The sequence below is a fragment of the Falco naumanni genome, chromosome 1, assembly GCF_017639655.2.
Source record: "Falco naumanni isolate bFalNau1 chromosome 1, bFalNau1.pat, whole genome shotgun sequence".
NCBI classification, from domain to species: domain Eukaryota; kingdom Metazoa; phylum Chordata; class Aves; order Falconiformes; family Falconidae; genus Falco; species Falco naumanni.
In genome coordinates this window covers 88,117,590-88,133,982 of record NC_054054.1, presented here as the reverse complement: position 1 = coordinate 88,133,982, position 16,393 = coordinate 88,117,590, and the positions used below count along the sequence as shown (strand labels likewise).

Here is a 16,393-nt window from a genome sequence, read left to right as displayed (position 1 = left end):
ACCTGCTAAAGCCAGACTGATTTTATTCAAATTGCGAATGTAAAACAGAATAATAATAATAATAAAAAAAAAAAATCAACACAACCCTCACTGGCTTCAGAGCAGAAAGCCGCAGGTAAACCGCACCCGGGCTTCCCTTCTCCTCCTTCGCCCCCCTGTTAAGGCTGCATTCACCACTAGTGCCAGGAGGAGGGACGGGCTGAGCCCTGGCTCCCGCACCTCCCGGCTCCTTTGGGAGAAGATTGGCACAAATCCCATGGGGCCAAGCCCAGCACAGGGCAGGGCAGGGCTCCGGCCCCACGGCCACCATGGCTGTTAGTGGGTCAGCGTGAAGCTCCAAAAACTATGGGGTTACCTATGGGGAGCGGAGAGGTGGCGGGAAGGCAGATGGGGGGGAATGTGGCAGAAGAAGGGGTTCGCACCCCCAGCGGAGGGGCCAAGTCTGCGGCATGGGGCTGTGCCTCCTCATCCCAGCTCACGTACACGTCTCAACTGTAAATGGCAAGAGATGGGAGCACCCGGCTCACCCCAATCCCGGCCCCATGGTGAGGAGGACAAAAGGCCTGGCTAGATGTGCAAGTCTGGGCAGCACCTGCTCAGCAGCATAGGGCTGAGTGGGATCCGGGGGGCCAGGGTGCTGCACCCCAGGGGAGTCTTGGTGCTGGCAGGGAGGACGGAGCCTGGGGCCACACCAGCTCGTGGGGCTGGTGGCCCCCCCCCCGAGTTGCTGTGAGACCAGGCGCATCGCTCCCAGCCAGCAATGTCAGCCCCAGGAGCCCCCCGCCAGCTGCGATGCCTGGTGCACAGCTTGGCCACTGCACCCACAGAGCCCCCAGGAGGATCTCAGCGCCCCCAGAAAGAGCTGGCCCCCAAGCAGCAGGCAGCTCCTGGCCGCCGGGGGCCCTGGGGACACAAGGCCACCATCCCAGGGGACACCTCACCCTAACTAACCAGTGCTCACAGGTGATGAGACCAGGGGAAAGTGTCACCAGGGGACTAGGGTGGGCATAACTGGGATGCTGGGGGACCGGGTGCTGGGATGCTGCTCCCTCTCTGCTCCTTTTAGTGCAGAACTAATAATTTAACCTGCTTCAGAGCCTGTTCCTAAACACAGAGGTGGCTGGGTTTGGGGTGGGGGACACACACCGTGGGCAGACTTGGCCCCCGGCAGCGCCAGCAGGCAGCTGCGGGCTTGGTCATGGCTCTCCAGCTGCAGCCCCGCAGGGCGAGGGAGGTGGGGGCCGCCCCGGCCCGGCCCCCTCAGTCCGTTTTCCACACCTTGTTGAGGAACTTGACCACCTCATCATAGATGACGAAGACGATGGCCACATCGAGGCAGACGCGGCCCAGGCGAGGCACTGTGCCCTTGTAAAACCTGCCAACGATAGAGGGGGGCCATGGGGCTGGCTGCCCTCACAGCCCCCTCCCTGCGCATCCTCCCCCAGTGCTGCCCCCCGTGCTACCCCTCGCCCGCCCCCACCGCAGGGCTTACGCCAGGGGTCCTTCGTGTTTCATGATCTGGTAAGCGCAGTCCCAGGTGCTCTTGTACTTGTGTGCTTCCAGCCCCTGCCGGGTGGGAAAAGCCAGGTCAGAGGCCAGAGCCAGGGGAGCATCCAGGGGGATTTTGTAGGGGAGGCAGAGAGCTGGGGGAGTGCCAAGAGGAACTGATCCCCCTTCACTGCTGCCAGCCACCAAACCCGGCAGGGATGTCCCCACCTCTGTGCAAACACCTCCCAGCACCCCCACGGGCTAGCTGTGAGGGGGCAGCATTCCCAGCCATCTCCCAAACCTTGCCAGCATCAGGCACCTGCCCTGGGGGCTGCACAAAACAACTTCCAGCTGTGGGTGACCCCAGCCCGTGCAGGCAGAGTGGTCCCACACCATGCCCCAGTGCCATACCTGCATCCTGGTCTTCACCACATCCAAGGGGGTGTTGCCAAAGACACTCGCAGCTCCGGCTAGAGCTCCAAACACCCCTGTGACAAAGGGGTTGATGACCTTGTTGGGATCATCCCCTGTGAAGGAGGAGAGGTTGAGGGCAGAGTGGTGGCATGGGGATGCAGCACCACATCCCCGAGAGAGCCTGCAGGGGAGGTCCCAGGTCTGGCTGCTGGTGGTCAGGGCTGGTGCAGTGCTGCACTGGGGACCGGGGCATTTGGAGGGGACCATCCAGCAGCATCAGCCCCACAAAGCCCACCCAGTGCTGAGGGATGCAGGGTGGGAGTGAAGGTAATGATCCAGAACCAGGACCCTTCAGCCCCACAAGCTGGGACCCCCCTGCTCTGGCTTTCATCTTCATCCATCACGAGGGGCTGAGCCATGAGAAGCAGCGCTGGTGGAGAGCCCAAACCCAGCTCCCAAGGATGGGCCGAGGCAGCCAGCTGGGGGGACGGGGCCACTGTACCTTTGTACCAGTTCTTGAGGGATGTCATGACGAAGAAGCGAATGGCCTGGTTCGATCCTTGCTTGAGGACAGTTGCGGTTAAGCCCTGGTAGGTCCCCTTCAATCCTGCAGCAAGAAGGTGTTGGAGGGGAGCACCACCTCCACGCGGGCTGAGACCCCCCCCTCAGGCTGCTGATCCCAGCCTGTCCCCATCCCCCACCTCCCGCCCTGTCCCGCAGCGTGGGAGTACCCAGGGATCAGGGTGCCACATCCCTGGGACTCACCCTGTTCCCGAACGATCTCCCGGACGCCATGGAAGAAGCCGCGGTATTTGGGCTTAGGGGAGCACTGATCATGGATAAACTTCACCTGCGGGGAGACAACGCGCTTGGCCCAGGCGAGGGGAGATGCGATGGCCCCAAAGGCTGCCAGCCAACTCGCGCCTCGCTCCAGGGATGGTCCCAAGGTCAGAGATGACCCATGTGGCCAGGTGAGTCCACAGGGGAAGCCTGTGCCCATGGCCAGCAGCGCATTTTGCAGAGGAAAACCTGGGAAACCACCTCTGCCAGCAACCGCATGGGCTTTACAATACTAAAATGGGTGATGGGATGGCTCCTGGGTGGGGGGCTCCTCCCCGGAGCAGGGAAGGGGCCGTAGCCGCCAGACCTAACCGCTCCACAGGGCTTTCCAACATCAGCTCTTCCTCTATGAAACCAGTCCAAGCAAACCCCCACAGCCCCCAGGTCCCCAAAAGCCAGGCACCCTTGGGTCCTGCCCCTTCCCTTCCTGCCCCGGCTCAGGGAGATGCTGGTGGCTGCCTCCCACCTACCTTTACGGTCTCCATGGGGCAGACCACCACCACAGCCTCGGCCACACCAGCGCCCAGCCCACAGATGAGACCCCGCGTGCTGTCCAGTCGCCCTTGCTCGTCTCTCATCTGGTTGCTGAGGAACTCGAACATCCCAAACCTGCAAAGGAGCCACCATGCCAGAGCCCCCAGGCACCCGGGCTGGGGGCTGCACTCCCCTGCTCTAGGTCTGTCTCTGGGAGCAGCCACGCACCCTGCGAGAGGATCCTCCCCACCCGGGAAAGCACCTGGCTTCAGCAAAGTGCTGCTGGGGACACCAAGGGCAAACCCACCCCTGTGTCTGCCGCTGCCCAGGGTCCCCCCCAGCTCACCCCAGGCCAAGCAGGACACCTACCTGACGGCGGCCTTGGGGATGGAACCGTACACCAGCGAGCTGAGCCCCCGGTACAGCCCCCGGATGCCATGGTCACGGACAGTCTGCTTCACGCAGTCCCCTGTGGCAGAGCACAGCGGCACCGCCGTCACCCGCCACACCGAGGGCCACTGTGCCACCCCCAGTGCCTCCCATCAAACCCCCCTCAGCCCCCCTCAGCTCCAACCGGGCTTCCTGGGAGCCTCTGAATACAGCCGGTGGGCTGGGCAGTGCGCTGGGTGCACACTCACCGATGCCCTTGTAGCGGGGAGGGTTTGCCTTCTCGTCCAGCTGCAGCTGCGTCTTCACGTACTCGGTGGGGAATGTGATGCAGATCTCTATCCCTCCGGCCAGGCCACCTAGGTGGGAGAGGAGGGGACACTGGGGATGGGAGCGGCACTGTGCCCATCCAGTGCCACAAGGCTGCTGCCGGCTCCGCAACGGCTGAGCCCCAGACCTCTGGCAGTCAGGTCTGGGCTGGGACGCGGTGTCCCTGTCTTCGCCAAACCCCCGGGGACTTCACATGGCCCCGCGCCAGCCTGGCACCCTGCACAGGCATCACCACCCGGCCACAGCAAAAGCTGGCGAGGGATCAGCCAAAGGGGGGGAAACTGGGCAAAACACCACACCCGCGGCTGCCGATTCAGTATCATTTCCCTCTCAAAGGCTCCTCTCCCCTCTGGAGCCCCATACCCCCACAGCAAGCAGCCAGCACGGGGATTTATAAACCCAACAGAGCCCAGCAGCCCTGAAGGAGGCCCAGCATCGCTGCCCCAGTGCCGGCAGGAGCCAATTTGCAGACGTGGCTGTGCCAGCGTGGAAGCACAATTATCATCAAGGCTGCCCGGCCACCCTGGGCTCATGCAGGGGCAGCTGCCGGGTGCTGATTACATCGTCTGAAGCCTTTCCTGCCGCGGCCCAGGGATGCGCCAGCAATCTGGCAGCGGGTGATGCCGGCTCTTGGTGGTTGGGCTCCTCTTAGCATACTTGAAGCGGCGGCAGCTAGCGCTGCACTATGCGATGCTGGGGAGCTCTGGGATGCTGCTGCTGCTGCTGGGGCTTCACACCCACGAGAGCAGCCCCCCCGAGGGCCTCCCAGCTCCTTGCCCAGGGAGGGTGAGTGGGCCCCCAGCCCACCGGATAGAGCATGGTGTGGGGTCTGGTCGCTGCTAGTTCCCAGCCCACCACGCTACTTCCACTGGCCCCTCCAGCCTGGCCACATCCTCAGCGTGACTCAGCAGAGCTGCAGCTGCGGGCACAGCCACCCCCGGCACAGCCCTGCCACGGCCCAGGGACACGCTGGTGGCCCAGAGGGAAAAACAGTGGCAGGGCGAGAAGGGCCAGCACCGGGGCTGGGTGCAGCGTTGGGCTATCCTGCTCTGCAGCCAAGCACAGCTCTACTTATCAGCACCCTCCAAAGTACGCTGCGAGGGGACACTGATAGGGGACACCACAGCTGCTCCCTGGGACAGCAGCAGGCAGCTCCAGCTCCTTGGACCAAGAGAGTTTCTCATGTCGTTTTATTTCTTCTGTACTGCCCTCAAATTTACAAGAGAGACTCTTAACCTCTGTGGTGCTGCCTCTGGCTCCCTCCCGCAGTGCTGCTGCCAGGCTCACCCGGCACAGGGATGTCCCAGCGCGCAGGCTGGCATCCCCTGGGGCACTGCCGCCTTCTCCCAGGCCCATCCTTCGTCCTTCTGGAGGAAGAGGAGAGCAGCCTCGCTGCGCTCCCTCCAGCAGCTGGGCAGTGCCCACCTTAAAACAGCCTCCTAGTGTAGCCAAGGAGCCGCACCAGCACTCAGCACAGCTGGCACAAGGGGAAAGCCCAGCCCCTTGGACAAGGAGCTGCCCCCCGCTCCCATGGGCATGGCGGGGATGGGGACACCATGGCACCGAGTGCCAGCCTGTCATGGCCAGGGCAGGACCCGCCAGCCCAGCCTGGCAGCATCCCGGCCCCGTGGGGCGCTGGGGACGGGGCGCGAGGCCAGCCTGGCTCTGCCACTGCAGACAGAGGCCTCTTGTTTTCCTGTGTTCCCAGGAGGGGCTGGAGCTGCTCAGCCCAGGCCAGGCAGGCTCCTCCTGGGAGGCGACGGGTGACTGCTGCTGGCCTCCGTGCCTCTGCAGAACCCCGAGCTGTGGTGGCGTGGGAGGATGCTGTGGCAGCCACAGCGAGGCCAGCTCATGTTGCTGTGGCCAGCCGCTGGCTCTCTCCCAGAGGCACCACAGAACAGCCACCATCCCCAGGGTCCCCAGAGCTCTCCCGCTGCCCCCTCACCCCTCTCCCATCCTTGGCAGGTCCATCAGAGGTGGCAGACGCTGCCGGTCCCATGGCACAGGGACTTGCCAAGTAGCTCCTGCAGGAACAGCAGGTGGGTGCCCAGCGAGCAGTGTGAGGAGGAGCAGAATCCTCCAGCTGGGTGTCATAGTCCCTGAAAAGCTGAGCAGCAGCTGGCACATCTCTGTGCTGCTACATGCCACTGTGCCACCAGCCTCGCTGCCACCACGCCACAGGAATGCTGCAGCTGTGGCCAAGGCCACCTCCCTCCCTCCTACACCGCAGACCTGAAGTGCTGGACATTCTAAGGGCTGTAAATGTTTGTTCCCCCTCTGTCCCTGTAGCACCAGCTGCCACACTGGCACCTCTGGAAGCCAGACAGCAGGGAAGCACGCAGGACAAGCCCCGGTCCAGGGGCAACCAGCACCTCAGCTCACAGCAGCTACGCCAAACGGCACAGGGAGGGATGCTGTACCTCCTGCAACCCATCCACAGCCTCAGCAGCCACCAGGATTAAGAGCATTCCTCCCCACAGGTGAGGCAGAGAGGCTCTGCCTGGCATCCCACAGGCAAAGCCACATCCACAAGAGCCTGTGAAGTGCCCTTGCAAAGGGACAGCATGCTGTCCCTGTGAACCAGCAGCATCTGGGGCACTGGGGCCACCCGAGCCAAGGACGGAGGAACCAGGTGCCCATGCTGGCTCCCCACAGCAAACTGGGGACCTGGATGCAAAAAGTGTCCCCACACCAGAGCCACTGAAAGCAGCTGCTTTGTGCTGCCAGGTCCCCTTCCTACCCCCCTGTGTTCCTCTGGTCCCAAGTCCCACGGGAAGGCATACAGAGCAGGGACTTCAGACACAATCTGTGACCTGGGGCAATTTTATCCTGTTCTACCCTGCAGAGAGACAGGACAGCACAAACCACCTGCCCTGCAGCCCCTTCCCTCCCTGGAAGCCAGACCCATCAGAGGCCCTGCTCTGCTGCTGCGTGTCCTCTTACACTATTATATTCCAGCAGAAAATTTATTCTATGCAAATACATCACCCCACTGCCCACGAGCAGCAGCTTCTTTCAACTCCCCTCCCTCGCCAGGGCTGCTGAGCGCTCTGCAACCTGTTTACCCGGACTTTAACCAGCAGCTTCAGCTCTTGCAACACCACGGAGTCAGCAGGAACAGCCGGCAGCGAGCGCTCAGGAGGTGAAAGAGCAAGCGGGGTGGCGTGGACGCTGAGCCAAGGCTCTCAGCTATTAGCTGGATGTAGCAGAGCCAGAGCAGAGAGAACATCCTTCAGGGAAGGTCGCTCTGCCTGGCCCCAGAGGTGCCTGTGGTGGTGGGGATCCCGCTCCTGGCCCTGGGAACAGCTCGCTGCAGGCAACAGCCAGCAAACCTGACCCACAGGCCCAGCAGGGACGGCAGAGAAGGGAAAAGTACCTGTTTGTCAGCCACTTGGTGTGGTTTTCCCAGAAAAGCATTAGCTCTCCTTTGCGGAGGAGCCAGCAGCACTACTTAAGGACACGGCCCCAGCCCGTGGGCACCGCTGGGGAGAGCTGGGAGAAGCAGAGGAGGATTTTAGGGACAGTGGGAAGGTGCTGCCCTGTGATGATTGCGCAGCACATGACGGCATCAGCGCACGCAGGCTCAGCTAATGACCTCAAACCCCATCAACAAGCAGCTTCCAGGGACCCCACCAGCCACCCCCTGGCCAGCCTGTCCAAAAACCCCCAGCTCCAGCGTCCAGGACAGTGCTGAGGGCAGGGGGATGCAGCCACGATGGGGAAGATGAGCAGACCCCCAGGGGCTGACACAACCTAAGGCTGCACAGCCGGGGCTGGCACTGTCACCCCCTGCAAAGCCCTGGCTGGAGGCAAGTGCCCGAGTGAGCGCCCACTGCCCTGTTTGGGAGCCACAGAGGGGCAGGAGGCAGCACTGACCCTCTGCCACTCCTGCGAGTGACTACACCTGCACGAGCATCCTGCTCCTGCAGGCAGAGCAGCAGGTCTCCGCGCAGCTCTGATGAGAAGTGAGCACCTGGAGAGCAATTTCAGCCTCTCCATTTTAAGGGTAATTTCACATGCAGATACACAAGCACCTGATTTCCATACAAAAAGCTCCTTTTAACTTCAGATTTGACAGGATGCTTTCAGGCCAGGGAAAATAATTCCTAAGGGCCTGGAAGCAAAGCAGCAGAGCTCTCACAGGACTCATGCCTGAAGCTTGTCCCTCCTGCCGGCTGCACAGCAGGAAGGCACAAACAGGCTTCCCACTCCTCTCCAGAGCATCAGCTAAAGCTGAGCCCCGAGCTCCGCCCTGTTCGGGGGGCACCCGAGCCACTTGCAGAAGGTGCAGGCGTACAGGGTCAGCCGAGCAGCCCAGACCCATGCCAGGGACCACACACTGAGGCCACCGCAGGCAATCCTGCCTGCCTCCAGGATGCTGTGCTTACAGTTCCTACCCTCACCAGGAGACTTGGTGCCCTTCCCCATTAGCCAAGATAGCTTTCAGAGCTGGGGAAATAAAAAACCCCCAAAAAGCTGTTTGAAGACCAGCAGGGTGCTACAAATCATGGAGGCAGAAACACCCACCACCAGCTCATGACAGCTCTCTGCAGCCCAGGTGCTGCCCCACCAACAGCACAGACCCCTCTGCCGCCAAGGGATCGACCCTCTCTTGGCAGCCATCCATGCTGCTCTTGAGCCATCCATTAACATCACCCAGCTAAAGGCAGCAGTGGAGAAATCCTGCCCTGCCTGCAGTGGTGAAACGGGTTTAACGGGCTCCACCCTCCCTGCACCATCCCACCACGGCTCTTGTGAAACGGCTGCGGGCTCCAGGGAGAGCCTGGCTCAGGCACAGGCAGGTGCTCTGCTGGGAGCGCTGGCCTTCAGCAGGGCTAGCGCGGTGGTCCTGGGCACCTCCTGCCATGCACAGCCCTGTCCTTGGGGAAAACCATCATGCGGGCTCCTCTGCGGAGAAGCGTCTCATACGGTGCTGAGATAGGGAAGGGCTGCCTGCCCCAAACCAGACTGCCAGAAGATCACCTGCATTTTGGTTTGAAGGGAAGAGACATGTCCTGCAAAAGGTCAGCCCATCTCAGAGGGTGTCCATCCCCTGCGATGGGGCTAGGGCCCCCATCTCCTATCTAGTAAGGGCAAGGCCAGTGGAGGGCATGGGGGTTCAGCATGTCTATCGGTAAATACACACGTGGCTGTTTTCATCATGGGAGTGTGCTATGGCCAGGCTGGTGAAAGTCTGATCCCCCCCGGCAGGGATACACAGAACGACAAACATGAAATGTGCCTCCGTAGGGTGGGTAAACAGCCCTGTGCAAACAGCGCTGCAGATAATGCTGTGGATGGGATGGAGTAATTTGTCCCTAACGTTACTGGAACTGTCCAGTTTCAACAGGCCATCCTTTCACAACCTGCTCATTCATTGCTTCTTTACATTTACTTCTCAATGGGCCAATATTCCAATAAATCATTACTGTATTTTAAACTTCTTGGCTGTGAGTATGATGGTAGAAACCATTCCCCTTTGCTTGCAGTCACAGCACCATCTGCCTTTGGTGTTGACTCCACCTTTGGGGACTGGCCAGTCCTCCATCCTGGTTCAACTTGCCTTCTCCCTGCCATCCTGCACACCCTGAGGCCCCAGCTCCATCACTGTGAGCTGGCTCCCAACCAACCCACCACACTGCTTCAGACACCTACTTTTTAAGCGTCCAAAAATCTTTCTAAAGACAGGCAACAGGGAGCTGACGTCAGAGCCCAGGGCTGTTGGACATCTCCCCCAGCACAACCCTGTAGCTGGATGAAGGAGCCACCGCTGGGACTGAGAAGCCACTTCCTGGGGACAGGCTCTGGTCCCATGGCCACCGGCACAGGGGAGTGACCGCTGTAGCGGTCACTAGAGCATGAAAGAAGAGATAGCAAAAAAATCAACCCCTGTTGTCAGGAGGTGACCTGAGACCTCAGAGCACAAGCACAGGGTCACCACAGCCCAGGCAGGAGCACAGAGGCTGCATTGGCATGCACCGCACAAGGTCATCAGAGCCGAGAGACGCCGCAACATCCCTGAGCTGTCAGCTCGCGGTACTCATCGCCTCCAGGAAGATGGATGGCTCCTTCTGATCATTTATGTCAACCCAGAGAAAATGGTCACCTGCAGAATGACAAGCAGAGCATCAGGCATGTGAAAAGCTTAGAAACTCAAATTTCCAAGCCCAGGGCAGACCCCAGCGCACACAGAATTCATTCAGACTGAAGGTGGGCACTCCGATGTGGTTTCCTAGTCCTGGGGCTGACAGGCTGGGGCTGCTTTAGGTTTCAAGCTTTGGGGCTGCTTTAGGTTTCGACGGCAGCTACGGTCCGTGAGGGCTCACAGGCACATGCTTCTTTTGCCCCACTCCCCGAATAGCAGGGAGACAACCCCAGGGGAATCCACAGCCAGGCGGGATGCACCAAGGGCCAGCGGAGCTGGCAAGACTGGTTCCCTCCATGCTCCCCAATCCTCCCCCTGCCATGTTCAGCCCACCACCCTGCTCCCCCAGCTCAGCATCGAGAAAGAAACATTCTCCACCCTGCTGAGCACCAGACATCTATCTAAAAGCCTAGGAGCATGCTGGACCACAGCCATTCCTGGCAGCACAGCCTCCCTCCCACCCTCCCTAGAGGGCAATGGCCCTGGAAGTCCAGCTGGACTTGGGACTTTTGGGAAAGAGATCCTACTCTCCAAGAAGCAAGTCTCAGGTTTCACACGGAGTCCCTGACTGCTCTCCTCTGTAGGCACAGCATTTCCTAAGAAAGATCATATCAAGACATCAACAAAGAAGAGGAAACTGAAGCTCTAATTACTGCTTTGTTTCTTGTGTGATCTCGGGCTCCCTGCTGAAGATGTGCTTCATGCCCTACCCTGCAGGCCCTTCTTCTTCCTGCAGGGTCCCTCTCCCTGCTGCCCGTGATCCTCCCGGGACCACGGTGCGTGCCACTGCTGTTTCCCAGCGGTACTCAATGTTTGCAGCAAACACCAGAGCAGCAGCAACAGCCATTGCAAGCTTTTTCCAAATCAAGCACTGTGTAGGACAGCATCCAGGCGTCCTGCTTCCCCGACCAGGCTGGATTAGGTGTAGGCATGAATAGCAACTGTGCACCAGCCCCCAGGCAAGCAGAGGTACCACTGCAAAGAGCAAGGCAGCTGTGAGCTTCTCTGTGGGAGGGAGCAGACCCCAGCTTCCAAGCTGGCTAAAAACAGAGTAACACTGTACTTAACTCTGGGCAGGGCAGGCAAAGCCTCTCATCAAATGGCCACTGCTAACCAGGAGCAAAGCTCTCAGGAGGGCAGAGATGCAGGGGTTTGCCTGCAAAATGGCAAGGACCATTTGTGTTGCACTCTAAATAGTCCACCACAGGCTGGCTCGAGCTGATCTAACAGCACCATGGTGCCCGAAAACCTAGAAAGGAGCCCTCTGAGGAAACACAGGGGTGACTGCCTCCACCAGCTCCGTAGCCAGTGTTCCTGCCTCCCCACTTGCCCACTGCAGCATGGCCCCATGCTGGGAGCTGCACAGCGGAGTGGCAGCACCCAACCCTGCAGGAGGCTGGCAGGAGGGACAGGAGCCTGGCTGGCTAAAAGGTTTGTTTGGAAACCGTTAAGCTGGCTGTAGGGAGGCTGAAGGCATGGCCGGACTCCCAGGTCTGCCGGCTAACAGGTTATTGCCCAGCAGAAGAGATGTGAGCTGGCCCTCAACCCAGCTCATGAGTTCACAAGAAAATTATGCCCGCTTTAGAGCGGGTAACTGAGCCAGCAGATGAGTTACAAAGACAGATAATATCTGCTTCAGCATAAAGCCTGCATGTTTGCCAGTCTTTTAACCAAGTTTAAGCCAAGGCACACTATATCAAAGCTTAATGTTCTACAGCCATGTCACTTGTGATCCAGTGCCAGGTCCCCCAAACCAACTTGTACCATCAATTCAGAACCTGGGGAGCTCTTCCCCTTGCAAAGGGGGTTCCACAGGTTGAACAGTGTCAGTGACCTGCACCCACTCAGCTCTGCCCTCTGGAAGCCCAGTCTGCACTGAGCACCCCCAAGACCAAGTCCTGGCAGTGACACTCACCCAACCGGCCAGGATGGCCAAGCTGCTTTTGTGTGCTCAGGCCGCACGTGGCCACGGCACCAGCAGTGGCACAAACCGTGGTCACAGCAAGGTGAAGCGCTGCCTTGGCACACAACAACTGCTTGGACAAATGAGAGCCCATTAGTAAATTAATTTTTAACTTCATGTTTGTCTGTTGTAACAACTGAAGGAGAAGAGCTCTTGGCAGCAAGAGCTTCACTCGTGTCTCTTAAGAAAAGAGCCAGCGCCAGCCTGCTCAGGTCTGGGCAGCACAGGGGAACTGTGCCTCCCTGGCAGAGGATCTCAATTACACAAAGGTCTGGGAGCTGATATGCATCCAGGGTGGGATGACGGCTGCTTATTTAACTCCACCAGCACGAATGAGGCTGACGAAGCACAGCACAGTAGGAACAGTCCATCTTTAACACCTCCAGCTCTCCAGGAAGTTCAGCTTCGGAGCACACACCCCTGTTGTGCAGACAGATGTCAGACGAGAAACAAGGGCATCAGCAAACCACCTAAAGTCAGCAAAGACAGCCACAAATGGCACTGCAACCCCCAGCAAGGGGCTGGAGGGCTCAGCAGACTGGGATGCAGGGAGTTAACAGCAGCTTTCTCCCATTTATGTGATTCTTTAATACAATCAGATGCCACAGAGGCTTGGCTGCCTATTAACCAATTACTCTGGTTTGCTGTGCTGGAGGAGAAGACTAGCATCTTAATAGGGTCCCTCTTCCATCTCTGCAGCCTCAGGCAGACCCAGAAGGGCTCCTCCAAGCGGGGGCATGTGCAGCTTTACACTATGTTGCCCAGCCTGACACCTGGCAGAGGCCACAAGCACCATGTCCCTTTCTTTCCACCTGAACAGCTTCCAGGCACACCCACAGCAACTTTCCTGGCAGGGGCAAGCAGGGCAAGCCTGCTGCAGCCTCTGTCACAGTATGCCGGTTAGCTGCCCACAGCTGATGATCCTCAGGCTGACTGAGGAGCAAGCAGTCTGCCTTTCCCATCCTAGGTTTGGATTAAATCCCATTTAAAAGACCTGTAAATAAAAGGGGATAAGAGGAGGCCTAAACTAACAACCCACTCTGAGGGGGTGGCAGCACAAGTCTGGAGAGCCCTGAGGAGCTCTGGAGGAGCCTGGCCTCACCGAAGGGTTTGTTTGAAGGACAAGACACCTTCTTGTTTGGCTGCGGCTGCCACCTTCTCGCGCCCCAGCCCTTTGGCCGGGCAGCACCGGTGACGGCACAGACCCTCCAGGCGACGTGACCCTGCGAGGCCTCGTCACCCTTGGCAAGCTCCAGCGCTCACGTCCATTTCCCACAGCGCTGCCACCCCCAGCAGTTGGGATCTGCACAAGGGGAGGCTGAGCACTGGGGTGGGGGCAGCGCTGGCAGGCAGAGCCGGAGCGGCGAGGGCTCAGCTCCCCGTGCCAGCCGGGATGGGCAGAGCCTCGCTCCTCCCGGGTCCCTGCTGTGGGAGGCTGGAGCTCTGCCCTCGGAGGGAAGCGGGGAGTTGGGCTGAGGAACAAAGGCACAATCGTAGGAGGGGGAACTGACTGGAAAACACAAAAGCTCAAAACCAGGCCAATCACGTCGAGGCCCCGATGGCTTGTTCCAAAGGGAAGACACTACCCTCCACTCTGGGAGACGTCCTGCAAGTAGCAGGAGAAACCAGGGAGCTAATGAACAGCTACAAAGGAGTTTAACAAGCCTGCGACTGTCTTGGACTCCATTCAGCACCAAGCTCACACCAGCCACCAGCACAAGGAAGCGCATTAACTCTGCAGTTACTGCTGCACACAGAGCCTATTCAGATTCCATGGAAATGGTCAGAACTGGACGGGAAAACACACCCTGATCCACGGAGACTGACGCAGAGACACAAAGGAGGCACCGAGAAGCTGCAAAAGGAGCTGTACCAAAGCAGCGTGCAAGACGTGGCTGGAGCAGGGATCCGAGTGCTGCCCCCTCAGCTTTCTGCCTTAACCCGCCGGGGGTGCAGTGGGGGGGATGCAGCGAGAGGGCCCCGCTGCCGCCGCTTCAGCTCCCTGCCGCTGACGCGGAGCCCTGCCCCGCTCCGCAGCCCCAGCCCCGCGCCTGGCCCGGCGCGGCCACAGGTTGCAGGGCCAGCGGCAGCCCGGCAGCAGAGCCCCGAGCCGGGGGGGACAGCACGGCTCGCCACGGGCCACCTCCCCGGGGCTGCCGGGAGAGGGGCCGGGCTGGCCGCAGGGCTACCGGGCGCGCCCGGCGGGAGCGGCCCCGGGCGGGACGGGCGGTGCCCGCGGGATGGAGGCGGCACCTGCGGGGCCCGGTGCGCGTCACGGCAGCCCCCGCCCGGCACGGCCACTCGCGCTGGCAGCGGGGCGGGGGGCGCTTACCTGCCAGGATGGCCTTGCCGGGGGTGGGTGAGCTTGGCCTTGCCGGCGGGGGCGGCGGCGGCCAGGCGGCGGGGCGCGGCTGGGGCGGGCATGGCCGCGCTGTGCCGCGGCTCCTGCGCTGCCCGGCGGCGGCCGGGGCCGTATTTCAGGGCCGCGCCCGCGGAGGGGCGGCCCCGGCGGCGTCACATCCTCACGCCGCGGGGCGGGGCGCGCACCCGGAGGGGGCGGCGGGAACCGGCGGCGGCTGCAGCGCGGTCGGGGCTCGCCGGCGCCCCCGAACCTGCGAGCAAACGCGCCGCGTAGGTGCCGCAGGGGCCGGCCGGGAGCCCCCGGGACGCGGCAGCACCACCTTCCCCCGGTTCAGCGGCCAGGGTACCGGCCCGGCGCCCCGCGGGCAGCACCCGCAACCCGGCGAGACCGGCACAGCAGCGCGGCCGCCGCTCCGGGCCGGGGGCCGGTAGGCTGCGCCGCTGCGAGCGTACGATGCCCCCCTGCCCGCTCCTGCCCTTGGGCTTCCATCGTCCCTCACTCCCTGAGGGAGAGAGGGAAGTGCTAGGGCAGCAGTCGCCTGCGAACGCCTGACACTGGCATCGGGAGAGAAACCAAAAGATCCTCAAAATTGAAAGACTGCCCGGGCTTGGTTCAGATCACAGTTATTTTAGAGGGGGGTTTATTATCTGTTGCTCCTAAGTAATTAGGCCGTGCAAAGAGCAGCACTACCTGGTTTTGCTTTATTAGCAGACAGAGGAAGACTGCATTGTCCTTCACTAATTCACATCTGAAAGCTGCATTTACAGAAACACTGGAGAGAAACCAACACTGTTTGCTTTTCCCTCTGGGATCGCACAGAAAGCAGGGAACACCAGAGCTGGATGCTGGAGCTGTGTTCTCCCTTTCACCTGGAGCAGCCGCCTTATTCCAAAGAGGGAACCTTTTGTGTAAGGAATGCCCGCTGGCCACGCACGGAGCATGCTCCTGTTGAGACTTGCTATCTGTGCACTTTGTGACATGATTTTTGCTTAACAAGGCTCCACGCTCAGGCAGCAGGATTCCAGCTGCCAGCCCCATCTGAAAGCCGGCACCACAGCTATGCCGCTGTAGCTTGGCAGCTCAACCGCCCGCGGAAGGACCATCTGGGAAACTGAAGCACCTCTATTCTGCCAGGATTAAAAGCAAATAAATACGTACATGCCTTGCGGAACTCATTCCCAGGTGAGGCCAGAACTATACATGGTTTCAGAACAGAATTAAGACAGTTGCAGAGGCAAGTCCATGGGGAGGTAAGGTGGAAATGAACATGCAAAGGGAACACAGCAGGAAAAAACACTCAAGAGTCCCAGGCACTGATGCAGAGCAGCTATTCCAGTTCCAGGTAGCAGTACTGGAATGGCAAAAATAAGAGAAATCCTTTCAAAGATGGCAAACAGAAATGCATTTGGATTTCTGGTTAATCTCTACCACTCCCCACTACTTTTCCATCAAATGATGATAACGTTCATGTATGCCGATAGACATGTATATGCACTGCCGTGAGGCCATAATTACCTTCACAGCAAACACTGGCTCTTGGAGATTCCTGAATCATCAAGCCAGCAAGGCCTGTGCACAATCTCATCTTGTCCAAGAAAATACTATGCCACATGCTTAACTCGCATCAGCCTTGATGGGATTCACAGAAGTGCATACTTTGCTGAACAGGGAAAGGATTATTCCTATATAATCACATGCAAATCGCAGGCCATCTCAGCTTGACCTCAAAGAGGCTGCTAACACTACTTGTCAGCAGAAACCCTGAAGAAGAGCATCAAAGTAAGATAATCAGCAACCCCTGAAATGCTGGAGACTGCAAAAGGTGCGCTTTAAATCCTGTGACTTAGGTGAAAGTAAAGACTTGGCTGGACTTGCACTGTCAAGAGCATCTCCTAGGAAATGGGTGGTCAAAGCATAAAAGAGCAACTACTGTTATGGACAGGACATCAACTCCTCTGCCTTACTGCTCTCACTTCAGGAGTTTTCACGG

The 16,393-nt window shown here is 59.8% G+C and overlaps 1 protein-coding gene across 1 annotated transcript; it reads right to left on the bottom strand.

The window, feature by feature from the left end:
* Window positions 1-6: 6 nt before the first annotated feature.
* On the bottom strand, window positions 7-14,480 carry SLC25A1 (solute carrier family 25 member 1). Its single transcript, XM_040603690.1, is given in 10 exon segments — window positions 7-1,375; window positions 1,493-1,566; window positions 1,900-2,015; window positions 2,405-2,509; window positions 2,668-2,752; window positions 3,213-3,351; window positions 3,586-3,685; window positions 3,855-3,962; window positions 14,374-14,395; window positions 14,397-14,480. Coding segments are annotated over 10 exon segments (933 nt in total). The 5' UTR covers window positions 14,466-14,480; the 3' UTR covers window positions 7-1,260.
* Window positions 14,481-16,393: the final 1,913 nt, after the last annotated feature.